Raw genomic sequence first — 27151 nt, 5'->3', positions numbered from 1 at the left:
ACCCACCTCACTAAAAGCAATAACCACAAGAAGAAAGTAAAATGTGAAAGTGCTCCAGAGCGCAAAATATTTTATTTAAGAATTTACAGTGTCAAATCTTACACTTAGGAAAGACAGCAGCTCCCAGCTCAGAGGGAGCCTCCTTGAATGAAGTTGTTTGGCAGTCTCTACTGAAAGGAGAAAATAATCAGCAGCCTGGCTGGACTAGAGGAAAGCCAAGTGTCTGATCAGGTTTCAATTATAGAAAAGTAAACCACACCGACTGCTGCTGTCCATGTCTGGAATTGAGAATGGACCAGCACACAAAGGTTTCTAATCCCCCCAAATAGTGTTTTACTTGGGCTGCATTCAAACCTTTTGGGACATACATAAGGCTATCTTAGAAAAGTGGTGTTAATTCAGGAAAAGGAAAAAAAAAAAAAAAGGGGACAAATACTGGCAATTTCACATTCATATTACTTCTACTCCTGGGCAGAAATTCAAGTAAAATCAAATAGTTTGGTGGCAAGTTCTAAATAAAATATGGCCTAATGATTTAATAAATATTTAAAGTTTATTTCTCTCTTTGCAGATAATTCAGATTTTTCAGTGAATATAAACGCTGCATACCATGGTTTTCAAGATTTCCTATATTAAACCTAAAGATTTTAAAATCCATCTGTAGAGGTCTAACCCATCTACTTTTAGTATGAAATTCAGCTGTTAGCTATTTAAGACCTTGGTTATTTTAGTAAGGGAGATTCAAGAACAGATTATTACACTGATTCTGGCACTCCCAAAAGGAAAAAAAAACAAAATAAACAACTTTCAAGCTGTTACCCCCCAGCTGCAGAGTGCCAGCAGTTTGAGAGAAAGCAAAGTAACCGTATTGCACTTAAACAAACACTCATCAAGAGAACAGCATTGGCTATGATACAGAGCTCCTTCCCACTATACACTTGGCTTTACAGGTAGTCTAAACCACAAACTACATACAGACTAGGAAAGATCCAAATCAAATCAGGATTAGATTACAGTCACAGTTTTCATTCAATATAGGTCGATTTATTTGGATGAGCTGTGGCCCCCTCCCGCCTCCCAAAAACCAAACCAGCACGAGGCAGCTCCTGGGTGAGCCTCTCCCAGGGGAACATCTCTGCTTCCACACTCTGGCTGAAAGCATCACAATTGTGCATGGTCCTCTTAAGGCCACAGTGTTATCTTACAATGTGGACATGGATTTTTAATTTAATTTTTTTTTTTTTACCCCTGCTGGGAGGGGAGCATCCTTCAGAAATCAAGGAATCCCTGAAACTATGTCTTGGAAAGTCACGCTAGTAAGGTTTAAAATAAACTTAAGGAATAAATTGCCTAAGCAATTTACAAACAGGTTTTGTAACAGACAGCAACTATTTCCTCTCTTGTGCCTATTCTTTATCACAGCAAAGCTATTTCTAGCCAGGTTTTGAAAAGGAAAAGTTACATATATTTCATGTTTGGTAATGGTTTGCGTAGATGAGGTGCAAGCACGAAAAAGATCACCCATCATGAGATTTCTGTCATGTCAACTGCAGCTGATACCAATGCCATAAGGCTGAATAGTTCTTTGCATACTCAGAACATGAGTGAGGATTCCAAATACAAAGCCACTGTATTCTATTTCAGTGTTGGATACTTCCTCTGTCCAATTCTTCCCAGTCTTGAACTTCCAGTGGCTGCAGGAGACTGAAAAAAGAACAGGAACAAATAAAACAAAAGTGTCATGCTGGAGACAAAATTCAAAAAATAAAGTTTTGAAAGGACTTGTTAACTTGAACAGACTGATCTTTGTGCACATTTAATACTCTATGTGCAACAACCCAAAAATCATGTTTTGTTCAAAGTATAAAATCAGACTGGTTTGGGTTGGAAGGGATCTCAAAGCACATCACACTCCACCCCCTGCCATGGGCAGGGACACCTTCCACTATCCCAGACTGCTCCAAACCCTGTCCAGCCTGGCCTTGGACACTTCCAGCAGCCACAGCTTGTTTGGGAAATGCTGGATAGAAAGGATAAGGAAAAGGAAAGGTGAGGGCTTCACTCACTTGTGCAAATTGAGAGGGGTTGTAGAACGGTACCGCTCCTGCTGAAGGTGCCCCCGAGGGTGGAACAGCGGCAGGCTGGGAAGAGAAAACACTGAAATCAGAGACAAGGGCAGAGAGGCACCCCAGAGCCTCTCAAACGTGGTGTGCTGAGTTATACAGAGCAAATATCCACAGGAATAATGCCAACAACATGGACAGCACAGCCTGTTGGAACAACTCCAGAGTGCTGGCACAGTTTGCATCCAGGTCTAGAACAGGGCTGGCTTAATGTAGGAATTGGCCAAACAATGGCACATGCATCAACTGCAAAGAGCTCTGCAGGTCCAAAGCATGCAAAACCAACACAAGACACCAGTGCAACTCCACTCAATTAGTACCTTCTGCCTTTGTTAGTACACCTCAAGACTTGCCCCAAAATAAACAATCAATGTCAGGTTTGGCTTGACTAAGAAATATCAGAAAGGTTTGTGTCACCCCTTTGTGGTGACCTCATAGCTCTGGAACTTCCAGCAGAGATGAAGCATTCCTTTAATTCCTACAGGGACTTTTGTAGATGGTTTATTATCAATTTGAGACTGGCAGCAGCAGAATGACCGAGTTTTGCTTGTATTGAGTCTGTTTAGGAGGTTTGGTAGGTTTTGTTGAAAGATTTTTTATTTTTTAAATTTAAAATCAACTGATTTCTTTAGTATCCCAGAAAAAAGATGATGAAATTATGCGACTCTCTTAGGAACAAAAATAAAAAGCATGCCTGGATTACATGCACTCTCATAAATACACAAAACTGAAGACCCTGTTTGAGTGTAAAAAGGAACACTACATCATGATCTACTTTTAATGATATTTCTGTGAAATGAGAGGGAAATGACTAAAAGTAGCATTAGTATTTGAGCAAATGCAAAATAAAAGAGGGGTGTGGGGGGGAAAGTAAATAAGTTAACATAAATGAGAATGGCCAGCCACATGTACCTGATTAAAATGCTGGCTTACTTCACGTGATAATGAACTCATTGAACTAGAGCGCGAAAGCTACAAAACAGCAAGAACACACAAATACAAAAAAACACAAATAAAAAAAGTCGTCATGCATGTCACTGCCCCAAGCTTTCAGTTGTTTTATTTCATTGTCAAAGTCTCACTGCCAAAGGTTAAACCAACTTCAAGTTAAAAAAAGAACAAAAATAAAACAACAAAATCAAACGTAAAGCCAGAAGTTAGTTTAAATCAAAAGGACTTCTTAAAGCACGAGATTATGTAGGTATAGAAAACATTTAGTAGGAACAAAGGTCATGTTACTCTGCCTGGCACACAGCAACTTGTTCTTCTTTGGTCTTGCACTTAATATTAGTGAAATTACATGCATGCATGGAGGCAAGAAGAGACCCTTCAACTGCTACTGATGTTTTACTCTGAAAAAAGCTTTTAAAAGTATTTTTATAGGAAAAGGACATCACAGAATGTAGGATATGGAGGCTGAACTTCTCATATGGGCTTAGAGGTCTTTTCTGTATAATTCTGGAGACAGTCATATCTCATCTTGGCTACTGAACAGCATCTGAATCAGTTACTTGTTGTTGTTTTAGATGGCCCATTGTGAGACCACTACAATTAACTGTAAAAAGTCATTAATGGAATACTTTGCATCAAGCCTTACCTCGCCTGACTGGGAGCCATCAGGGTTAGGAACATGAAGTCCAGATCCAGGAGGAAGGGCTGCAGGGTTTAAGTACTGAAGAGAAACAAGGCATTTCTGTTTATCATCACTACTACAAGGCTATTCCCCATTTCCCTGAGAGACCCCACTGAGGCAGAACAAAGTTCAGCACATCAGGCAGGTGTAAGGTGCAGTGGAAAACTCTTCCCATTTCTCAGTGCCTTTCCTGCACCCATGGAAGCTGAAGCTCTGCCAAATCAGGAAATGTAACCTCCCACTTCCATTTTCACTTGTATTTCTCTTCTGTTCTTTAAAACATTAAACCACAAACCCTACAACAACATCATGCTTTATGTGGCTGTGACACTGCTGCTCAGAATTGTGAGGGGATTTGAATCAGAACTCTGAGCTCTGTCTACAAGACATCCCTTCAAACCCACCTCTGGTTCCACAGCTGCAGCAGGGTCTGTGTTGGTTTGGTTTGGAGCTGGTGTTTGCTCTGCTGCTCCACTCCCTTCCACGGGCTGGGATTCCCCTGGAACTACAGAGGAATTAGGATTTAGCCAAACACACCCCATAAACAGCCACAAAACCTCCCCACAATCCCATCCACACACCTGAGTTTGGAACAAACACGTTGGCAGGAATGGGCATTGGTGCCAGGGGAGCAAACAGGTCTGATGGTGCAGGAACAGCAGCACTGGCCTTGGTTCCTCCTGGATTCAGGACATCCACATAACGGGCTCTGCTCCCAGCTGAGCCAGAAACATGCAGAAAAACAGAAAGAACCCCTGTGTTTATCATGCCTGTGTCTACTTTGAACAGTCTGCTGGTTAAAGCATCTTTCAGGATCAGGAAATAACACCCCAGGGACAGAAAACATAATACCCAAGTCATGATATTGTGACAGCAGTGCAGGAGCTGGGAATGAGCAAAGCCAGCAATGGCCACAGCTCCACTGAGCTGCCAACTGTTCCCAAACAACCCAGGCAAAGTCAGCACTTCTGCCTTCATATTTTATGCAGGAGGAAGTCTTCAGGTGTCAGTGCTGGCTGTTACCTGCTCTCCTGGAGAACACATTGACAGAGGCACCAGGTGGGGCTCCAGGCCCAGGGGGAGCAGCCTGAGCAGCTTTAGGAAATCCTGTTGGAGGTGGTGGAGGAGGTTTACTCTGCAGGGAGACAAAAAAATATCCAATCACATCACTGATTTCAGTAAAAAGCAGCTCTTAAGAGACAATAACAGGTTAAAGAAAATTGTGTGCCAAGTAGAGATTTTTGTTTTCCACTTGGAGCAAACATGAGGACACAGATTTTTACCTCTTCTTCTGGTTCATCCAGATTAACCCAACGTTGTTTCTGCTCATCCCAAACAATCTAAAAGAAAATCACAGTCAAAAACAAAGAGCTCTAAGCAAGCTGCTAAAAAGATTAAAATGACTGTAAACTATTTTTATTTTTTCAAAAGCTGGTCTTAGAATAAGATCTTCAAAGTTTTACAATCATTTTTTTACTCATCAAAACAATGTTCATCTGTCATCCAGGAGAACATTAGGAACAAATTCAAGTGTATAAAGGTTTTTGTGATTTTTGGGGCCTTACTGATTTGTTCTTGTCATCTGGCAGGTGAGCCTCATTCTTTCCTTTTCCCATCAGCCAGCGAAACCAGGTTCCACCAGTCTAAAAACAAATTAAATTTACTCAGTTACTTCTCTCCCTCTCAGTTAATTCTTGTCTCATTTTACAGGCAAGTTAAAACAAACTTTCATGGGACAACACATTTTGTATTAGGGACTTAAACTCTGAACCCAGAGTTGCAACTAGTAAGTAGAAATAAAAAAATTTAGTCAGGACTTCTTAAGTACTGTGGAGCAGGAGTTACCACATTTACTAACAAATCTCCTCTAGCTGTTTACCTTTCTAGGTGCTGCCTCCTTTTTTGTTTCCTTTTTAGTCTCTTTGCCTGCAGGAGCAGAGGGAGGAGGAGAGGGTTGTTTTGCTGCAGAGTTGGATCTCTCTCGTCCCACAGAATGAGCAGAGGACTCTGAGGTTGTTCGGGATCTTTGCCCATAGCCCTGGGTCACAAACACACAGGAAAGCACAAAGTTGTCACTGCAGCAGTGATGGAACACATTTCATCTGGTTTAAAAAAAAATCCTTCTTTGAAAAATCCATAAATAGCACAAATCTAAAAGTTCTTACAAAATAAGGTTTGTCCTGCTGCCTGGTTAGCTATCAAGCCAGGACATAAATGCATAATAAACATGAGATAACTAACACAGCATTAATTTTTTATCAAGAATCACCACACAAAGACATTTAATCTTGGGGACTTTTAAAAACCAAGCTTCAAGTCTTGCTGAAGAGCAATACAGAGCTGCCCAATTCTGTTGTATTTGCATTGTGTTGCAATGAAGCTGAAGAAATGTGTGAAGTAACAATACCATGTTAGCCATTCTGCCATAGAAATCATCCTCTCTCTGTTCAGGGAAGGAGTTTTGTGGAGGAGACTCTGGGGCAATTCTCTGCATTCCTTAAAAAAAAATATTAGATTATGTTAGTAGGGACACACACCAACAAAAAACCAACAATAAACACCCAAGCCCCACAATAGTTTTAAGGCAGAATTTTTATCAGTTATGAGTTTTGTGCAAGAGAAAACCTGATCTTTTAAAGAATAAGAGGTGTAATTGCTGTCATTTTTTCCTCTCCTGTCTGGGTTTGTGTTTGTGCTAAACACAGGCCAGAGCATGCTGAGGGATGCAACCATCAGGATGGAGCAGTTAAAGGTTCCTCACATCTCAAACTCTGCCAAACCCACATTTCCTTCCCTCCACATGTGTCAGGCTCTGCTGTCACAGAGCTAAAACTCAGCAGGGTCCCAGAAACTCATGTCCAGAGGCAGAAATCCCTGATATCCCTTGGAAACAGAACTGCCAGTCTCCCTGCACTCAGGGATTATCTGTCAAGGTTTAAATCATGACCTGCTGAGTCTGACCTCTCTTCTAAAGTAAGCCAAAAAAGCAGGATGAATATTGCAATTTTCTACAGATGCTTCTATACCATTACATGGTGTTTTTAAATTTCATTACCCAAAATATAACTATTTTTTAAATACTCCCTGAAACACTTCAGTCCCTTCATAAGGAAGGAAAGCTATTTATTAAGATCCCAGACCTGTTTCCAGCTTTGTCTGCTCTTCTGGCTGTGGTTCCACTTCTTGTGGTGGCCCTCCTGGGGGTAGTGTTGACCCTAAATATAGTGGGGACGGTTCAGTTCCATAAGGATTTGAAAATCCTTGAGGTGGAAAGCCAGATCCTGGGCCAAGAGGCTGAGGAGCCACTGGGTAGAAGGGGACACTTCCCTGGTCACCAGGAGGAATCATGGCAGCTGAGCCATCAAGGACAGCCTGAGGTACTGCAGCATGAAAAAAAAACCAGAGTTAAGAGTTATAATTAAACAGAAATTTCAGTGTGACCCTTTTACTCTATGAATGAGACAATGCAGAAGTGAAATCTCCCTGTTCCAACCAGCCCCTTAAGTGGTTTCTTGGATCAGAAACCCAAAACTTTTGTTTTCTCTCTACCATAAAGGATATGAAACACCAACCTGAAGGCATCAGCTGCACGCTCTGCATCTGTTGAGCCATGTTGGGTAACAAGGATGCCAGCAAGGCATTTTCAGCACCTGGCCCCATGTCACGGCCACCTCCCCCCTCACACTGACTGCCACGGTCCAGCTCAGAGCTGGGAGTGCTGCACTCATAGGGAGGGGGAGTGGATCTGTCTGTGTTATAGGCTATTGCACCCTCCTGCAGGAAAAAACAAGATATTATTAACTTATCTGCACCAGACATTCAGTTCCCAAGGGAACACAGAGCAAAGGAAATCTTAGGTGTGAAAAGAATTTTTCAGTGTTCAGATTAAAAAAACCCAGATTTGTCAGCCATTTATAAGCCAAGAGCAAACAATAATTTAAAGGCTTTATTTGTTTTTAAATTGAAACACAGTTAATTAGCTCAGGGTTCAAATTTCTAACACATCTCTTTAAATAAATGGTAATTATTTCCACTGTTATAATCTAGCAACACCAAGGTGTTTTTATAGCAAACAGATCCCCTGATTACTGCAACCTAATGAGCCTTGCAATTCTCCTTGCATTATGGTATTAAAAAACCCCTGTGTTATATAACTTTAATTATTCTGTATTGAATCTCAGGGCACTAAAGTGTGGTAAATTCACTTTGTTTACACCATAATATTTACAATTTAGGACATGAACATACAAGGTCACTTCCCATGTTTCTGTGATTAGTGGTGTAAACAAAACCACTTTAAAAACTGGATTTATATTAATCCTTTAAAGGCAATAATTCATGTTGGAAAGCACACACCATACCTTGATCTGTCCATCCACATGTCGAAGTGTCACTAACCAGGAGGGCTCAATAAAAGATTCCTGATCTGGTTTTTCTTTTATCTGAGGGTCAAACAGGCGCAGCTGGGACGACATCTGAGGAAAGGAACCATTGCAAAGTGTGAGCTCATCCCAGTTCATCCCCACCTACAATACCCAGCCACAAACTCTTCATTCTTCCTCGTGGTACCTGGATTAGCTGGCCAATCAGCACAGGGGAATAGTAATGTGGGTCTTTGAGGACAGTTCTGGAAATGACTTCACAGTAGTGGAAAGCCTGGGCAGCGAGCCCCATCTCAGCCAGCCGACAGGCATAGATGAACTTGAACACCTGGGGAGGCAAGCAGGGCAAATCAACCCAGTGATCACATCACTCTGGGTGGTGACAAATTAAAGGCAGTCTGACATCTCAGCTGAAAGCTCAGATATCTCATTATCACATCTAAAATGAAAGGAAAAAGCATTCAATTCTCCTCTGCCACCTCATGCATCCACTGGAAGTTAGTGCCAGCAAATTCTCCTGGATTTTTATTTTAGAAGACATAATTACATTTTATAAAGTTAAAATTCAGAAGTTCAGGATGTAGAGATGAAAGCAGCTCCATGGCATTACTATCCATGAATATTTCTCTATTATAACACAGAAAGTATTTGCCACACTGACTACAGCACACGAGAGATTAAAAAGCATGAAATCTGCCAAAACAGAAAGCAAACCAAAACAGGAACAGCTCCTCACCTGGAAATTGGGCAAGCAGCCAGGCTGGCTTCCTAGTGACTGTGCATATTCATAAGCTTCTGTTCTTTGAATGGCTTCATTGGTGGCAAACTTTAAAAATGGCAAGCTGTTTCAAATAGGAGAAGAAAAAATGTTAAGGTGACAATAAATACAGATCTGTCAGTGTCAGGCACACAGCTCTGTTAGACACAAAATATCAACTACAACAGGACAGGACATCAGACAGTTATCTCAAAACCAGCTAGTGAGGATAAGGGGAACAGCGCAATTCAGTCTTTCTAACTTTCATTTTTGCATTGAGAAAGTTGTGTTTTAAAAAAAATAAATTCCAAACCTGTGATTTGATCCAATTAGGACAAGCTTTGTTGTCTTCCTTGTGTAAACTCCAAACCCAACTTGGGCCATAAGGTAACAAAAATGAGCAGCATCCAGCAGGCCTTTGGAAGCTGTAGAGAAATAAAGGACAGAGCTCAGGATATTTCAGTGGCACATTCAGTGTCCTGTTTGCCTTTGCCCTCACAACAGAGACAAACCCATATAAAACTGCTCCACTTTGTATTTTATACAGAAATTGCCTGTTTGCAAAAAAAAAACAGGCTGAACAATCAAAGCTTTTCCTTCAGTCATCACCCTGTTCACTTCCCCAAGAGTTACCAAGAGTGTCTCCCATGGTAGCAATGGTCCTGGATTCCAAGTCCACATTATTGGTCAAGTTGGATAACACCATTGCTAGGTGAGGCCTCCAGTCTCCCCATTTCTCATCTCCACAGCACTAAAATTAGAAGAATTACTAGGTCAAATCAGTGACTGAAGTTTTGCATGGGTGTTTCAACCTAAAAAGGACCAAAACAACTTCTCTGACATTCTGGGAAAGATTTCTGTTGGGAGCTCCACCACTCCTGGAGCTCCCAGTGAATCTTACCGTGGATGCAGCTGGCATCCTTCCAGACATGAGCTGGTAAACAGTCTGCAGAGGGTCATTAATTGGGAGACTGTTGGCAAATCTACAGAGACATTGCAGAGAAAAACAAAACACAAACGTGGGGTAAGCAGCTAAAATGGACTTCAGCTCTCAGTGGCAATTAATCTAACCTAGTTCAAGAGAAGGAAATGCTGTGTGGAAATACTACACTGAAGAGGAAATTACCCAGTGGATAATGTTTAAAAGTAGAACATTCCCAGTGAACTGCTTCTGTCACTCTAACATCAGTCAGTCCAAGCTAGGAAAACCTCTGGATTCTCCCCAAGCCAGATGACTTTAACCAAATTGACAGTTGGGTTTTTGCAGTTTTTTCCAGATGACATTGTTCAAATACTCCTTAAATGGATCAGATGGCACAGAACAGCCTCTCAGGTTTAAATCTATAGCCAGAAGACCCCAGAATAAAAAGTACCAAATGACAAATAAATACAGAGGTAAAATTAAAGCATAAATCTTGCATGAACTACTATGGATAACCCATGACTTTGACATTCTCCATCTCATTAGCAGAACAGGCAGCCAAATTCCAATTTTTTAATCAAAAAGCAATCCAGTACCTGGTCATCACTCTTGCATGTGTCCTGCTGTCCATTTTGCTGGCAAGGAGCAGAGCATGACCCCACAAACCATGCTTCATGGCAGACTCCAAAGCATCCTGACAAAAACAAATTAGTTTCCTAGGAACAGCTTCACACATTACTCACAAAACCCACTTTTACAGCAGTAATTTGTAATCAAATCAGAATATGTTTGTTTAGATAAAAGCTAACACACAACTCCAATTATGTTTTAGATTAAGAACTGTAGGGTATAAATTTCTGTGTCATAGTGCTATTAAATATTACATGCACTACAAAAGTTGCAAAAACAAGGAACAGCACAGGCACTCACTTTCTTACGGCCATAAAGCAGCAGCTCCCTGAATCTCTCAGTCTCCTTCTCAAAACTGTCAACTGTGGTTAGAAGATTATCAGTGAGAAATGAGAGCTGGGCTTCACCAGATTCCTCTTCCACTTGCTCCAGAGCCTCATTAGTGAAATCAATCAAATTTGCCTCATTAGGGGACTTGCCAGGAAGCCACACTGTTTTATGATCTCGGAGCAGAAGTTCAGCCAGGTCTGTTCCCACAACAGTCTGTGTTTGTGGAGAGAAAACAAAAACTGAAAAATCTGTAATTTCAACACTGCCTGCATTTTATTTGGCACTTCAGCAGCAATATGTGAATATCAGGATGTCTGATGAGTGCCCAGCTTACACATTCCTTCAGTGCCATATTCCAAGATCAGTGACTATAACACACACTCCTGACCTTTGCACAAAAACTATTTGTGTACAAAATATTTCAGGATAGATAAAAACTCAAGCAGTGAGACATACCCCATTCTGCCTGCACAACAGTACAATGAAGTCCCAAAGAAGACTTGCAGATTCTTTGTCAATTAAAGTTTCATTCTTAAAGCATTGTGCAGCTTTACTTTGTGCAAAATTAATAACATCCACTTTATGTGTCTCATCCCTGAGAAAAATAAAAAGAAGAAAGATTTAATGAGACAAATGTAAACACTCAGGTCATTATTTGTGATTAGTCTGAGGAATAAATTTAAAGCTCATATATTATTTAAGCAGGTAAAAAGCCACAAATATTTTAAGGCAGTTTAAATCCTGTAATTTGCAATGAAGAAATAATTTCTGAATATATGAAAATCATTTCTGAAAACTGTAGAAACATACTTAGCAAGAGGACCAGGAAAGGCTCTCATCTCTTCTTGCTCTGGAGAATGTTGTAACATAGTCTAAAACACAAACATAATCCATAAGAAATTCTTGTAACTCTAAATTTTGCTCTTTGCAGATAAAACCCCCAGAGCTGAACACAGCCCATTGTGCAATCAAGCCTCTCAAGCAAAATACAAAGGGTGACTTTGTAGCAACCTGCACAAGGATGATAAATTATGAAAATTACTTTACACTCAAGTTACTCTGTACATCATCCTGAACAAAATTACAAGGAGTTGGATGATCTCATCATGACTAAGTCATCTCTCAGAGGAAAGGAACTTTTAAATTTACTCTTTTACTTATGATTACAGCCCAAACAGATAAAGATACTGACATTAAAAAAAATCAGGAAGTTATAGATTCAATTTCCCCACTCCCCTTCCAGAAGAAAGACCTTTATTCCATCACTTCCCATTTTTCTTTTTGAACTTTACCTCCATGCTGTGGATTTCAACCAGAGCTGGCTGACCCTCAGAAGGCAGGTTTGGCAGAGCTTTTATTAAGAAGCCCCCAGGCCCAAACCTGGCACAGATATGAGGCACTGAAAATTTCTCAGGTGTTGAGGGTCTTAAAGGTGCTGAAATGGGGAGAAAAATAAAAATAAGAACAGGTAACCTCTCCTGCAGCTAATGTATTTACCCAATTCAATAATCCTGCAATGTTAGTGGAAAACATCCTGGTTTTTAGTTTGGCTGAAATTAGTATAAAACAATCAGTTCCTTTATAATCCCAAAATCCCAAACCTAAAGATCTGTAATAACTAGAACAAAACTAGACTGCAGAACTTTAAAATACAGTTATTTTTTCAATACAGGAATTTTGTTTGCCACCTGCGTACAAACACATCTTCAAAGATCTAAACACGAACACTTTGGAACAGCTTTTGCACAGAAAGTGTTTTGTGTAGAGCACAGCTTTCCCTCCCTCCCCAGCATGTCCATACCTTGTTCCACAGCTGCCCAGCCCGTTTCAGCAGGGTAGCCATAGTCTGGGAAAGGCTGCTGTCCATCAAAGCTGGGATCATAGCCTCCATAGGGGTAATCGGCGTGGAGCGACGCCGCCTGCGCGGGGGGATCGTAGGCGTTACCTGTCAGGTCGTGATTGCTCCTGTACAGCTGGCTCTAGGCACATCACATTAGTGAGGGTTAGCTGGGAGTTACATACAGCAAGCAGCACATGCAGCAGCACAGCATTCCTCCCTGCCAGCTTCTGTTCTTGTGAGCCAGGCTTACTGCACCGCTGCTTTGCAGAAAGCCACCCTGTGAGACCTTTCTGTGCAGATAATTAATAATCTTTGTCTTCTCCCCCAGTGTTCTTGGCATTTGATCTGTTCACATCCAAGCATTCACAACAGAATTTCTATGTGCTCATGTGAAAAGTTCAGATTATAGCATGGGTTAGAATAATTGTTCACCTCTGCTGTAACAGACATAAAATCCCAACTGAAAAACCCCAACAAATGCCAAATGACATCAGGTGCCTAAAGATTAATGCCCAAATTATTTCCAATACTACTTCAAACATCACTAAATGAACTGGAATTCAGACTGGTAAAGTACCTAAACTTCCAAGAAACATGATGAACAACTAGAGGTAAAATGATCCATTACATGAGCAAAAATTGTACCTCAAAAATTAGCCAAATATTCTCTGAGGCTTTCAGGTATCTGTGTTCGTGGTGTAAGTGGATGAGTAATCAGTTAGCTTTGGTTTTTGCTTTTAAAGTCAAAATAACATCATACAAATGTGGAATTAGTCCTTAAATACATCCCAAGCTTGTGATGAGAAAAATGACACGACACAAAGCCAGTGCACTACAGCCAAGCACAGGGAAGGCAATGTTCTCACAAACAGCAAATAGATTCAGTAGAGGAAATTTTCCATTTCTGTGTGTGCCAACTTGCACAGCTGAGTGCTGATTTTGGTTAAAGTTCTCTTGAAAACTGTGACAAACATTAAGTTCAAAATTATACTACAAAACAGCCTTAGTTTATGAAAGATTTCAAAACACACATTCCCTGTGCTAAGCCCTGAAATATTTTATTATTTTCTAATGCTTCTGTTACTCCCAAGAGAGCAAGTGCCAGGTTGGTGTGTGCAGCTGACTCTGGCAGTGGTTTGGGTTTGTTTCTTTGTAGTATTGTGTTTCGATTTTAATTTCCCTAGTAAAGAACTGTTATTCCTACTCCCATATCTTTGCCTGAGAATCCCTTCATTTCAAAATTATTGTAATTTGAAGGGAGGAGGCTTCCACTCTCCATTTCAAAGAGAGGCTCCTGCCTTTCTCAGCAGACACCTGTCCTCCAAACCAGAACACATTTATTGGTGCATTGACAGGGAAATTCAAACCAAACCAACACAATCACTCATATTTAGAACCCATTTCTAAGGTGAAAAGCAGCATTCTCTAGCAGGTTAGTGCCTGACAGTACAGAAAGGTTTGTGAGATGTGAGAGGAGTCAGTCACCTGCTGGGAGCAAGAGCTGAAGCTGCTGTGGTGGCTGTCAGACACCTGTCCTCCAAACCAGAACACATTTACTGGTGCATTGGCTGGGAAATTCAAACCAAACCAACACAATCACTCAGAACTCATTTCCAAGGTGAAAAGCAGCATTCTCCAGTGGGTTAGTGCCTGACAGTACAGAGAGCTGGATAAGTCCCAGGTTTGTGGGATGTGAGAGGGTCAGTCACCTGCTGGGAGCGGGAGCTGAAGCTGCTGTGGTGGCTGTGCACGCTGCGGGAGCTGCGCAGGCTGTGGCCCGAGTGCTCGCTGTGGACGCTGCGCCGGTCGAAGTCGTCCCCGTAGGGATCCCTGTGCGGCTCCGCGTCGTCGTCAAAGCTGCCGGTGAAACGGGGATCGTAGCGCCAGTTCTCGTCATAGCGGTCGTTCCTGAGGCACAGACACAGCAGCAGTGAGCTCAGCCAGCCCTGGGGCTGAGGGAGGTGATGGTCAGGAAAACTGGATCTCACTGCAGGGCTCTTAAATCACTGCCTAGGCTGAGAGTGTTGATGCATCCAGGTTATTCAAGATCAAGACCAATATCATTCTCAGAGTGAGTTTTAAAAACATTTGGTTTTTGCCTTTTGTTCCTGCTCTCTCATTTTTCTTCTCTCCTCACCACCATCATCATCACCCAAATAAGAGAAGAGCTGCTACAGTAACATCAGCCCAACCAGGACCTCAATCAGAACTTCTACTTTTAATTAAAACTTTATTTCTATTTAGAACTCCATACCTAACCTCTAAACCTATATACCTCACATATATATGACCTATACCTCTACACCTACCTTGAAACTTTTAGCACAAACTTTAACACTTGTAACTCTGTGCCTTTACAATTAACAACTAATAGCTACCAGCTCTTTAAAAATAAAACAACCACAACCCAAAAAACGGTGCCCTAAATACCAATAAATAATCTACACCCCACAGAATGTCCAACTGGTCTAAAAATAAGTGCTGCTACCTTCAATCCTCCTCTCAGTGTGATGAGACATCTGGTTTCCTCCTGTGATCAATATTAAAGCTACAGAAAGAACTAACAACACAGTGAAATATGTGCATTTTAATAGTCTGCCCTGAAAACAGCACTGGGAGAACATGGATTGACTGGACAAACCTGCTGCCATAGGGATATGCTTCTCTCTTCTGGTAGGGGTTGTGTTCAGCATCATACCAGTACCTCTGGTCATAACTTCTGGGGTCTCTGTACCTGGGGTCATATGGGTACCGCTCCCAGCGACTTGGATCTGTGGAAAAGAAAAAGAAATGCTTCAGATATTGGTAACTTATGCCTATCATCTTTTTCTACTCCTTTCTCTTTAATTACAAGTTGAAGCACAGAGCAAAACCAAAGCAATGTACTTGAAGCTACATAAATATTTTCACTTTTTTTAGTTTTACTCTTGAGGGGTCTGTGTTTGCCATCAGATCTTTAATAACATCTGAAAAACTCAATCCTACTATTTGTTATGACATTCACAGAATCTCTGATCAGTCTACAGAGCGCCAAGCAAAACATCTCAGGATGTGGACAGATGTTGCTTAAAACCCTCCCAGGCACTACACAAGCAATTACCTCCAGACTCCCAACGCCAGCATGTCTCAGGGAGCACTCAGATAATGATGGACAAAACCAAAATCCAGTCATGAGTCAACTTCTGTTAACACCCACCTAAAATTCCCTTTACAGGTTTGCCTTCAGGTCACACTCCAAGGACACACCCCAGTGAAAGGCAGCCTTGCAACACATGGAACAAAACTGGTTGTACCTTACAATGGAGTTTTGCACAAAGGAAAGGCAAACTGAAGGCTGAAGTGAAGAAAATCTATGGAAAAAAAAAAAAATCAGAGTTCTTTTGGATACCTTACCTCCATAATCATAAGAGTTTGGGTAATAGCCTGAATAATAATCACTCCATCCACTTTTTCCATAATAATCTTCTGTATACCCTTGCCTGAAAGAAAGCACACAAGTAAAAAAAAAGTTATTCCTCCTCAATCTCTTCTAAATTCAGCAGGAGGTAGGAAAAACTCTGTGACACAATTGATTAGACAAAATTTCATAGTTAAAATAAAGCATTTCCAAGAAACCTAGGAATCATAAAATTAAGAGTTTACAACTCAATATACCACTGAATTGTTGTGTGCCATCAAAAGCTGACAGTCCCTAGCATACAATAATTCAGTGGCTTTGTAAACTGCTTTGGTGGTAAGTTTAATTACTTACAGACAATTAATCACAAAATCTACTGCTATAATTAGCATCCTTTGAACTGTCTCAACAGAGAAGTCGATAATTTAGCAATTCATTAAGAAATAATAGCTCCTCCAAATTTAACAATTTTATTACACAGCTCACAATGAAGCAAATACTCATTTACAGAGCTGGTTGTCCAAACAAGCACAAAAACCTGCCTAAAACCAACACAGCAAAATAAAAGTCAGTGTATAGAAAAAGATGATTTCTTCTGATGAAAAAAGAAAGATGTGGCCATTATTTGAAATATCATGAGCCTTCATTATACAACATTCTCAGGTCATCATCCTAGAATTTCTGAAAAAAGCCAGGGGATGAATGTCAGATGAAAAATGCAGTTTTTACATGTATGTGCATTCACATAAATGTATATATATATGTATACATCCACACAGGTGCATTTATCTCACAAACACACCTGTGCATACACACAGCAGGAGAAAATATTTGATGCCAGTGTGGAATGATGGAAACTTCCACCTTTCCCTACAACTGAGAGTGCAAACTCCACAGTGGCCCAGCGAGTCCAGGAGTGTGGGAAGTCTGCTAACACAGCACTCACTCTGCAGAGGAGGAGGAGGAGGTCTGATCTTATCACATCAGCTTTAGCCACCCAACCAGTCTCTCCAGAGATCTTATTCCTTTCTCCAAGCAGAGTTCACCACTGCATCACCACCATTGCACATTCAGGGCACTTTCACACACACAGTCCCTGTCTGGCTGTGCTGGCACTCACACATCAGCCCTGACACTTTGAGCAGGCTTTGATCTGCCCACTGCCACGTAGAGAAACTTCAACCCCTTCTAAAAATAGTACCTCAAGGAGAGTACACACCAGGAAGTGCTACTAGAAGTTATCATCTTGTTTCAAGAGCTCACAGCACACTTAAATTCACTTAAGAAAATGGTAAAAGTTCACATGGAGCTACAGCCATTTTTTTCGTTCTTCTCAAGACCAAAATACATCAGTAATCTTCTGGAGATGGTAAACAAAATGTTGTATTTGTAATTTGATCACTGCTCCATGAGTGAACTACCAACAACAGACAAAGATTATAAAGGGTTTAATAATTTCCAGACAGGTAAGAGGAGTTTCTCTGTTAGAAGCTAGAAACCCCTTAGCAGGACAACAGTAACATTTTGACATTAATTTGAACTTCATACAAACAACTTACACAATTATCATCAGAAAGCAGCAATCTCTTCAAGGTACTTTGCTGTTTCTTGCTTGAGTAGAGATTTAACCCTGCTTTTATTTAACATTTTCAAGTAGCATCTGAACACATTGTTCCCCTCTCTCAAATGTCTTTATTTTGTATTAATCAGACAGACCAAGGGTTTCACGTTTCCCTAATCAAAACCTGCAGTGAAATGAGTGGGACGTGCCCACACAGCACCTCTGCCACCCAGAGCACATTGTGGGAGCTTTGTGAGGAAAGCTCATCCACAGTTCAGGGAATGGACCTGACACAGCACCAGGATGTTGTCACCTGACTCACCACCCTCTTCTGAGCACCTGAACCACTGTGTATCCATGGTGCTTGCAAGGCAAATCCCAGCCAATGTGCACAAGTGCCATTCATTAACAGAACGAGGGGCCTCTGCTTAAGTGCAAGGCAGAAAATAAATGAGTATTGATTAATAACCCCATGGCCTGCACTGCTCCTTCACAGCAAACATCAGCACTGAGGCTATCACAGTGACTTCCTGCCTGGCAGAAACACCAACAGCCCCCAGAGAACTGAATGAAAGGAATAACAAGACAAAAGGCAGGGGAATTGTATCCTCTCCAGACATTTGATACCGTCCGTCCCTAGGGCAGCGCACAAAGAGGTTTTGAGTTCCTGGCATCACTACACTCCCTGCTCTGGGGTATCCAAATCTTGAGCCAGGTTAGGAATTACACACCTGGAGGAGGGTCTGTCAGAGCAGTGGCTGGCCCTGGAGCTGGGCCGTTCAGGCTCGGGGTAGCGGTAACTCCCGGGCTCCATGTAGGCACTGCTGCTGTCGTAGTGTCGGTACCGGGGGTCGTACTGCCCATAGCTGTCCTCCTGCAAAAGCACAGGCAAGGCAAGAGGCTTCACACCTCCAAAATTCACAGTTCAAACCAAAAAACATCACAGTGGTGACACCTGAAGAGATGCAGGTTAATAAACTACAGTTCAGCTTGCATTACTTTTTGTGGTAGAAGTTATAGTCACGTTATTAAAATCCTAAACTTAAGGAAAAAAACTCATTATATCTGGACTAAAGGCACTTCAACCTCTCTAATAAACCATCAGTAATTCAGGCAGCAAATAGGAACTAAGTTTGAGTACCTGGACAGACAAGCCAGTTATAACTGGCAACTTCTTCCAAAGAACCAAACAGATTGCTATGAGCTGACATCTGTGCCAACTGGAATTGCTATCAGTAATTACTTAAGTTTCCACAATCTTTGCAGTGTCAGTTTTGTTACTGCTGTCTGGATTTTCCCTACACTTAATGTGAATGCTCAAAATAATAACTCAAAAAGAAAAGAATTAATAACAGATACCAAGGGGGGAGTAAGGGAAAAAGAAAACCAACTTACCATGTAATAAAGGTGAGCTGCTGTCCTGGGGTCTGCAGGAGGGTAAGGTGGTGGATATGGGGCCTGGTAAGCATCGTAAGGATGTCTGTAGTAGTAGTAAGGGTTCTGGGGTGGACCAAAAGCTTCCTGAGGGGTCTGAGGAGGGGGTGGACGCTGCAGGTCTTGCTGCCCGTTGGGTGGGACTGGCTGAGCAGTGCTGGCAGGAGGGGCTGTGGCAGCTGGAGCACCTGGAGGCTGTTCTGACAGCGGCTGCTTCCCAGGACTCGTCTGGTCATACCTGGGCTGGGCTGAACCTGCCTCTTGGGGCCCCCCAGGCTGGGGACGGTTCCCCAGCACCTGGTTCTCCCCCTGCTGCATGGCTTTAGCCCCTGTGGAAATCTGGGAGTCTGGAGGAACTGAGGATTGCCCAGATGTTGGTGGCTGCATTTGAGCTGCTTGCATTTGTGGCTGAGGTGGCAGAGCTCCCTGTGCTACAGCCTGGTGCTGCACATCTTTTGTCACCTGTTGATAGAAATGTTGTTTGTCAGGCCCCTCGGGACGCACCTGAGCAGCACCACTGGCTGCCTGCTGGACTGGGGCACCAGAGGGTGACTGATTGTGAACCTGCACTGAATTACTTGTGCTGCTTTTCTCCAACGTCCGTGACACTGTGAAGTCGAGCACTCCAGCAGCTTCTTTGCTACTTGATTGGTTTGCAGAATTATTACCTTGTGCTATGGAATTAACAGGGGGGACCAGGCCACTTGCACTTCCACTGGGAAGATTTGTCCCAGGAGAAACAGATGAGTTAGACCCTGGCTTGCTTGCAAATTCAGGAGCAAGGCCTTCCACATTAACATTCTTTTGCCCTTCTGGAGTCAAATTAAGAGGAGTTTTCATAAGCAAGTTTGCAGGCTGATTAGAAGCAGCATCAGAAGAATTACCAGGACTTTGTAATAAATTATGTTTTAACAGATTAGTATTTGGAAGTGCATTAACTAACAGAGATCCAACTTGCATCACAGGTAATGGCATATTTTCCCCACCAGCATGTGAAGTTTGGGGACCCATCGCAGGCTTGTCCCCAACTCCAGAGTCCTTCATTGGTTGATTGTTTTCATTGTTGCTTAGCTGATTAGATAGAGAAATAGAAAAATTAATTGGCTGAGCCAAGTTATAGCTTTGATTAGGCTGAGCAATCAGGATAGGCTGATTTTGCAAAGACTCTGTAGGTGGAGAAGACAATAAACTTGCATAACCAGAACTTGCCTGAGACTGAAGTGCTTCCTCCTCTCCCATTTTGGGAGGATTCTCAAGATTTTCAAAAGTTGTATTTCCATCCTGGGAGTGCTGCACAGCAATAGTCCCTGGTTTACATGGCTGCTGATTAGACAGGCCTTCTTCTGGTGGCTGGATGACTTCCACACTCTGTTTGGCAGGTACATACACTGCAGGAGCAGCAGGAGCTAGGAGAACATTTCCCCCAAAATTTGGTAACTCATTGTGAGCCCATAAAGTTGTTGCTGGGCTATCACACTTCTTAACTGCTCCCTGAGCTCTGGTTGAGGACCGTCTCTCAGATACTGATTGTATATTTTCCACAACAGGCCCAGAGTGCAGCGTGTTTCCACCTTCCCCAGAGCCTGCAAGAGGCCCTGGGTGTACCTGAGGCATGTAAATTGTTTCCAGATTATCTGGTGGCTGTTCAAGATTGCCAGGAGATGCAGCAGGCATTGTAGTATTCTTCTTGATATTCTTTTGGTTCGAGTGGCTCTCTCTTAATTCAACCACCATCTTTGCCTGGTCAATCTCTGCAGGTTTTATACCAACTCCATGAGACCTCACAGGTTCAAAAGAACTATTTGCACTTGTCTGAAACACTCCTGTAGGCTTAGGAGGACTCGGAGTGGGAGGCTGGGATAGATTGCCATGGTAGTTCTTGCTCAGGTTCAGCTCACCTGAATCACCTCCCAGAGGAGAGGAGTCAATCTGTTTGAAGAAGCTGGCAGAGGATTCCTCATCAGGTTTCCCAATTTCCTGCTGGATGAATGTACCAACCTGCTCTGGGGGCCGTGCCGAGCCGGAAGCGCTCCTGTGGCTGATGCTGCTGTAGTTGGAAGAGACGCTGTCTGGTCGGACAGGGTGAGGTAAGGAATCAGGTGCCTCCAGGTTTGGTCCTCCTTCAGCATGGCTCACAGCAGCATTCTTTGGAAGCACCTGGCTCGGGAAGGATCCGTACCTGTACGCATCGGGACCAGCAGCAGGGGATGAAGCGCTGATGTTCTGTGGTTCGCTCGGCAGCACTTCCTGGTTCTGAATGCACTCCAGGTTCTCCACGTTTTCATACTGGGACCCAGCAGCTGTGTCACCTATCTGTGCCTTGTCATCAGCAGCAAACACAGAGTGCTTGAAGTACTGGGCATCCATTCCTTTCTGTACCATCTCAGCAGCTGAACCTGTACCCAGCTGTGCCTGAGAGACAAGACTGGTTGCCACCTGCTGAGGATGCACAGGCTGGTGATACAGGGAGGCTGAATTTTGCTGACAGGCATCAAACTCTGTTTTATCCATTACATAATTTTTTTCAGATGAAAGTATTTCTTCATTTTCTGCCTCATCCCCTCTAAAAAACATGGAGAGAGTCCCTGGATCTCGATCTGTGGGAATAGATCTATTTGATGTTTCAGACATAGCTGGAGATTGGTTTTTGGGGTTGTTTTCCTGAGCTGTGGGAAGGACAAAACTGGAGTCTTGCAAAGGTGGCTGTGGGTAAAACTGCTCCTGGTAAGGTTGGTTTAACCAAGGGTTAGTAACTTCTGTGTTCTGCCTAAACACATTTCCAGGCTGGATGCTGTTCATGTGATGACTGCTGTTTGCAGGGCCATTTTTGCCATTCTTCTCACAACCAGCAGGTAAAGGCGCTTGCACGATGTTTTGTGGAATCCCTTGGTGTCCAGGACCCTGTGGGACATTTGTGTGTGGAGGAGCGTGAGAAGCACTGACAGAAGGCTGGGAAACGTTCTGAACATCAGTCTGAGGAGATTGCTCAGGATAGGGCACAAAATTCCGAACTGGAGACTGTAGATTGCCTGGGACAGGCCTCCACTGGGGCCCAGGCTGCTGGGGAGGTGGTGGGAAGAGCGCTGCTGTGCTGGGTGCTGAAGGTGCATCATTTGGATCCCTGCCAACATCCTGCCTAGCTCCAGGTTTGCTCCCTGCAGACACCATTCCAGGATGCACACTGAAAGAATTTTCCACTGCTGCTCCTGGGTTATAATGCACCGGCACTGCAGGCCCACGGAGTCCGAGATCAGCACTGGGATGCCCTTCTGCAGCACTATTTATAACATAGCCCAGGGACGGAGAAGGAACTGGAACATTAGAAAAGGAACTGCTGCTGATCCCTGCCTGAGACACAGGAGCTGCCAGAGACGTGTGTGGTCCGTGAGGGCTGTCCCCAGCGCGGGGATGCACCAGGGCTGGCTGTGGGAAGGCAGCGTTGCCCTTGGATGGATTATCCAGAGGGGAGCCCTGGGGGGTTTGCCTGCCGAAGGCAAAGGGGTCAGTGACGGGCTGCACCGGCACAGCCGCGGCGTTTGCCCGTTTGCTCAGCGGGCTGTTCCTCCAGTACATGTTGCGAGCCACGCCGGTGGGAGGAGGAGGAGCCGCCCCTGCAGGGACAGGCTGCGGTGGCTGCTGCATGGTGGCCTTCTGGCAGGGTCACACGGTGACAAAGTGGAGGCAGCAGAGAGATTTCTTCTTCTGCCCTGCTGAGACAACACAGGTACAAGTCAGTTCCCTTTCTCACAATATGTGCGGCACTTAAGCAACTTTTATTTTAGAAACAAAATCACTCGAAGAATTTGAAGTGGAAAATATCTCCCTTCTCTTCAGAATGAATAAAGATCTGACACACTCCACACCTCTATTTCTAAATCCAAGTCTGGCATTAATGAAGTGTAAGGCTGTGTGCTATCAAAGCATATTATTTAACAATTCTATTAAATATATCCAAGTAAGACTAATGAAACACAGTTCAGACCTGTTCTAGTGGCAAACCCTCCAGTGGTATCCCACTGTTACATTTCCCAGAAATATGCATTACAGAGAGGACAGCGACCAGCCTGGAACAGTGCCTGCAGCACCATGCCCTGCTCAATTTAATTATGAAGAGCTGAAAAGTCATTATCTGTTCTAATTCTGTTCGAGATGATCTTCAGCCCTGCTGCACTGGCATTCCATGTGAACAGACCTTTTCACAGGTAAGATGAGAAGCATCTCAAGAAGGAATTAATCAGATGTTATCACCCTCAACTTTTGGTTTAACCAAGAAAACATCGTGTGGCACAGCACTGTTATTTATTTTGAGAAAGGCAATTGCACCTTCATCACAAATATTCTCTCTTCTAGATGGATGCTGCAGAGCAAATCTGCATTTAAGGATAGAAAAACATCAACTACCCCCACCTATCAATGACCATTCTCACTTTATCACCAGTGGGACTCTGGCACAGTATCAGGGTTACAGCTGCACTTCAGGGTGGAAAGGACACGCTCAGAGGTAATTCAACCCCAACTCCAAACAATACCAGGCAGGAGTCTGGTACACAGGAAGCTCAGTAAATTCATCAGGGTGTCTTTTTCAATTTTATCACCTCTTAACAATCTGGGGAGGATGGAGGCTGACAAAGCAGAGGAATTCATCAATATTATCCAGTGGAGCTCAGTGAAGCATTAGCAGTGCATGACAATTTTGTTTTCTCATGGTACACAACAAATATTGTTTACAATATGCAGAGTGAAGTACCCACAGCAATTGCTCCACACCAGATGCACTTCTGTCTATAAAAGAAAAAAAGCTGTGCAACTCTTATTTGGAGTTCTTGTAAGATTCAGCATCTTGTCTTAAGAGTAATAAAATGGGAAGCCAAAAAAGTCAGATGTTTGTAATCAGGACAAAAGTGTAACAGTTATAGAGGAGTTCAAATGCAAAGCACTTCTGGTTTCTTGTTATCAAAAACACTACATGAACATTTATATCTAAAAAATCCCAATAAAAAGCACACTGACAGTACCACAGCACACAGACTTTACTGGACATCAACACCCAAAGAAAAAATCTCCAACAGCCCTGTGTATAACCCAAGTCCCTCTTTCAGAGTTAACAGAGACTCAATTTCTCCCTCTATCCATACATTCCACAGCCATACCTGGAGTTAAAACTCCATAAATTTGTGTTTTATTAAGATGGGAAGGACAACACAAACCAGATTTCAACAGAAACATTGGAGCTCCATCAGTTTCATGCATTACTTCTTGTGCCTCCACCATTCTTTCTAAAGCACAGCTGCTGAATTCCATCAAGGAATGCTTACAAAAAGGTTCCAGGACTTTGCAATCTTTTCTCCTGTTCCAATCCTGAGGTGCTTTTCCAGCTGGCCATGCTCACCAGCCTTGCTGCCAACCACAATTCCAGGAGATCCTGCCCAAACACTCATCCCAATTCCCACATGCCCAAAGAACCTCTGGCTGTTCTGAGCATCCCCATTTCTTTTTCCTTCATGTTCTTTGTTGTATTAACCAGATCTTAAAAACTCCTCTCTCCCCTCCAAATAAACACATTATGCAACATGCTTTGTCCTGGGGAGGAAAAAAGACAATTAAACCATCTGCCAAGGCATTTATGTCCTGGAAAGCACAAACTTCACTGAATAAAATATTGGTATCTACTAAATAGCTCCGTTTTTCACAGAAAAAAGTTGTTTATGAAACACAGCTGAACAAAAAAGACAACTTAATACTAACTTTCTAATGTGGACTTTACTCCTTGCAGGGTCTTATTTAAAAAAAAAATCCTAATACTTTGCCACATTTTTGTAACAGCCAGTACTAGTAATTAGCTAATAAAAAATAAGTGTAAAGTCCTACTTTAAGGCAGAACTTGCCACTCTCTAACAAGATCTTTGATGGTGCATGACACAGGTTCAGTATGAGGGATCAGCTTCCTCAGAAGCAAAGTTAATATTAACAGACTGCACACAGTAGTAAAAGCAAGCAAGACTGAGGAATTGAGTCCAAATAAAATGAACATGCCCATGTCAAGTAGTTAAACAAGATAACTCAGTGCTACTGACCCTCCCTTGTGCCTCATCCAGGATTAACAGAAATGCTGATTTTAAGGAATATGGAAATAACCACACAAGTTAAGAGCAATCCATTTCTGCTTTATCTAGTTTGGAAATTCTTAACTTTCAGCTGGTTTATTAATTGATAAAGCAGAGCAGCTTGCTAAACATGAGTCACCAGGAATAACAATTGCAGAAAGTGTTTCTAGGCATACTAAAAAAACATTGCCAAAGAGGAAAAAAAGATTAAAACCCTCTAGACAAGGCCATAAAATTAATTTCACCTGATGAGCTCTATAGCTTCATCTATAAATAAATAATTTCTCTGGGGGCAGTTAATTTAAACCTATCTAAATAAATTACTCTTAAACTGAAAAACTATGCCCATAAAGCAGGTTACAGAGAACTAATATTAACTCTCATCTTCACACATGAACCAAACAGCAAATAATGTGTTCATGCACAGATTCCTAATAAAAACAAAGTGACAAAAAACCCAAAAACAACCCACTGCAATCTCAAATACAGGAACAGCTGGAAAATGAGATTTGCAGCTTTAAAATCAGTAACTACTTTTTTACAGTTTTATCTTACATAGACAGCTGCACATCTGCACACATGTGGGTGACAGATTGAACACATTCTACACCATTCATGCCCCTGACAGATTCCTACCAGGCTTTTCCTAAACAGCAACCAGAGTTAGAAATGTTATGCTGTTAAAATGTAGCAGCAGGACAAGGGGGAATGGATTTAAAGAGGCACAGGGCAGGTTTAATGAGCTACCAGGAAGAAATCCTTCCCTGGGAGGGTGGCAGGCCCTGGCACAGGGTGCTCAGAGGAGCTGTGGATCCCTGGAAGTGTCCAAGGCCAGGCTGGATGGGTTTGGAGCAGCCTGGGACAGTGGAAGGTGTCCCAGCCCATGTCAGGGGGTGGAATTTGATGATTTTTAAGGCTCTTTCCAACCCAAAACAGTCTGTGACGCCACGAAAACAGCTCTTTGGCAATCAAAGGCACAGAAGCAGCACAAAGCAATCCCGTTTATTCCCAAAGGAGCCGAGCACCAGCTCTTCACCGCAGCAGGTCCCGGGGCTCCCAGGCAGCCGCACTCCTGAGTCAGCACCAGTTGCACAGACCTGTAGCACCTGACAGCTCGGAAAAACAACCCTGACCTGGGAGCAGCGCTGTCAAAGGGGATCCGTGATGGCCAAAATCGGACGGGACCTCCTCCCTCCCGCACCCCACGGAAAAACCTCCGGGCCCCGCACAGCGTCCGTGCCCCGCCGCCCCACTCGAAACCACCCCGAGCAACCCAAATCCTGCGGGAAAAGCCCCGCGACTGCGGCAGCGCCTTCGCCCCTCCTTGCGGCACCACAGCCCGGCCCAGCCGGGGCCGGGGGCCGAGCCCGGGGGTGCAGGACCCGCCGGTTCCCTGCGCTGCGACAGCGCCGAGGCCCACGCTGAGCACCGCGGGGTGGGCACCGGGGACACCGCGGGGCCCGCACCTCAGGCCCGGCGTTCTTCACGCAGCCCACCCGGGACCCGCGGCCCTCCCTCCGGGCGCGCCCCGCGGTACCTGGCAGCCCCCGCCGGCCGAGCCCCCTCAGCAGCGGGCGCGGGCGCCGCCGCCCCTCGCGGCCCCAGCACCGGCCGCCGCCATCTTGGCACATCCGGCTCGGGGTTCCGCCGCCGCCGACGTGTCACGGCGCGGCGCGCGATGACGTCACGGCGGCGCGCGCACCCGGCGCTGCCGCTGTTCGCCGGCCCCACGGAGAGAAACGGGGGCGGGACGGATCGAGGGTTCGAGTCCCGGCTGGGGCGGCTGCGGGATGTAAAGTCGCAGGTTCGAGTCCCGCTCGGGGCGCCTCGTCCCGGTGTCCCCCCTGCGCGGTGTCGGTGCTCGGCCGGGAGGGGCGGAACGCGGCCCCGTGCGGCTCCGTGGCGGTGCCGGTGTCCCCGGTTCCCGGTGCGGGTGCAGTGGCGCGGGCGGCCGCCAGGGCGGGACAGAGCTCCGCGGGTCCGGTGCCGGTGCCGGTCGGGGGCTCCCGGGATGGTGGGGCTGAGAATTCCGTGTTTA

At 43.8% G+C, this 27151-nt stretch overlaps 1 protein-coding gene across 4 annotated transcripts; it reads right to left on the bottom strand.

The window, feature by feature from the left end:
- Nucleotides 1–44: 44 nt before the first annotated feature.
- SEC16A (SEC16 homolog A, endoplasmic reticulum export factor) lies at nt 45–26725 on the bottom strand. 4 transcript variants are annotated; one of them, XM_033077456.2, is made up of 31 exons: nt 26651–26725; nt 18971–22716; nt 18307–18449; nt 16011–16096; nt 15259–15388; nt 14327–14525; nt 12579–12756; nt 12070–12212; nt 11588–11649; nt 11234–11372; nt 10748–10990; nt 10414–10511; nt 9797–9878; nt 9529–9646; nt 9209–9320; nt 8875–8980; nt 8326–8466; nt 8118–8231; nt 7329–7530; nt 6897–7136; nt 6164–6252; nt 5636–5794; nt 5322–5399; nt 5040–5096; nt 4780–4891; nt 4338–4475; nt 4161–4261; nt 3721–3795; nt 3036–3095; nt 2067–2141; nt 45–1704 (listed from the first exon to the last, which is right to left on the bottom strand). In XM_033077456.2, the coding sequence occupies exons 2-31, from the start codon at nt 22649–22651 to the stop codon at nt 1636–1638; spliced, it is 7230 nt and encodes a 2409-aa protein (XP_032933347.1). In that variant the 5' UTR covers nt 22652–22716; nt 26651–26725; the 3' UTR covers nt 45–1635. The 4 variants fall into 4 exon arrangements, with proteins under 4 accessions (XP_032933347.1, XP_032933350.1, XP_032933348.1 ...); XM_033077459.2 differs by having other exon boundaries at nt 12579–12696; XM_033077457.2 differs by having other exon boundaries at nt 18971–22719; nt 26651–26699.
- Nucleotides 26726–27151: the final 426 nt, after the last annotated feature.

This window comes from Catharus ustulatus, chromosome 21 (assembly GCF_009819885.2).
Source record: "Catharus ustulatus isolate bCatUst1 chromosome 21, bCatUst1.pri.v2, whole genome shotgun sequence".
Classification (NCBI taxonomy): Eukaryota; Metazoa; Chordata; class Aves; order Passeriformes; family Turdidae; genus Catharus; species Catharus ustulatus.
This window is presented reverse-complemented; position numbering and strand designations above follow the sequence as displayed.

What these genes read in the sequence shown, in the direction of transcription:
- SEC16A (XM_033077456.2), bottom strand. Translation starts at nt 22,651, where the DNA reads ATGCAGCAGCCACCGCAGCCTGTCCCTGCAGGGGCGGCTCCTCCTCCT. An exon ending in GCTGCTTGCCCAATTTCCAG is followed by an intron (nt 8,467 to 8,874) that starts GTGAGGAGCTGT and finishes TTGCCTCCCCAG; the next exon opens with GTGTTCAAGTTCATCTATGC. An exon ending in CAGATGACAAGAACAAATCA is followed by an intron (nt 5,097 to 5,321) that starts GTAAGGCCCCAA and finishes ATTTTCTTTTAG; the next exon opens with ATTGTTTGGGATGAGCAGAA.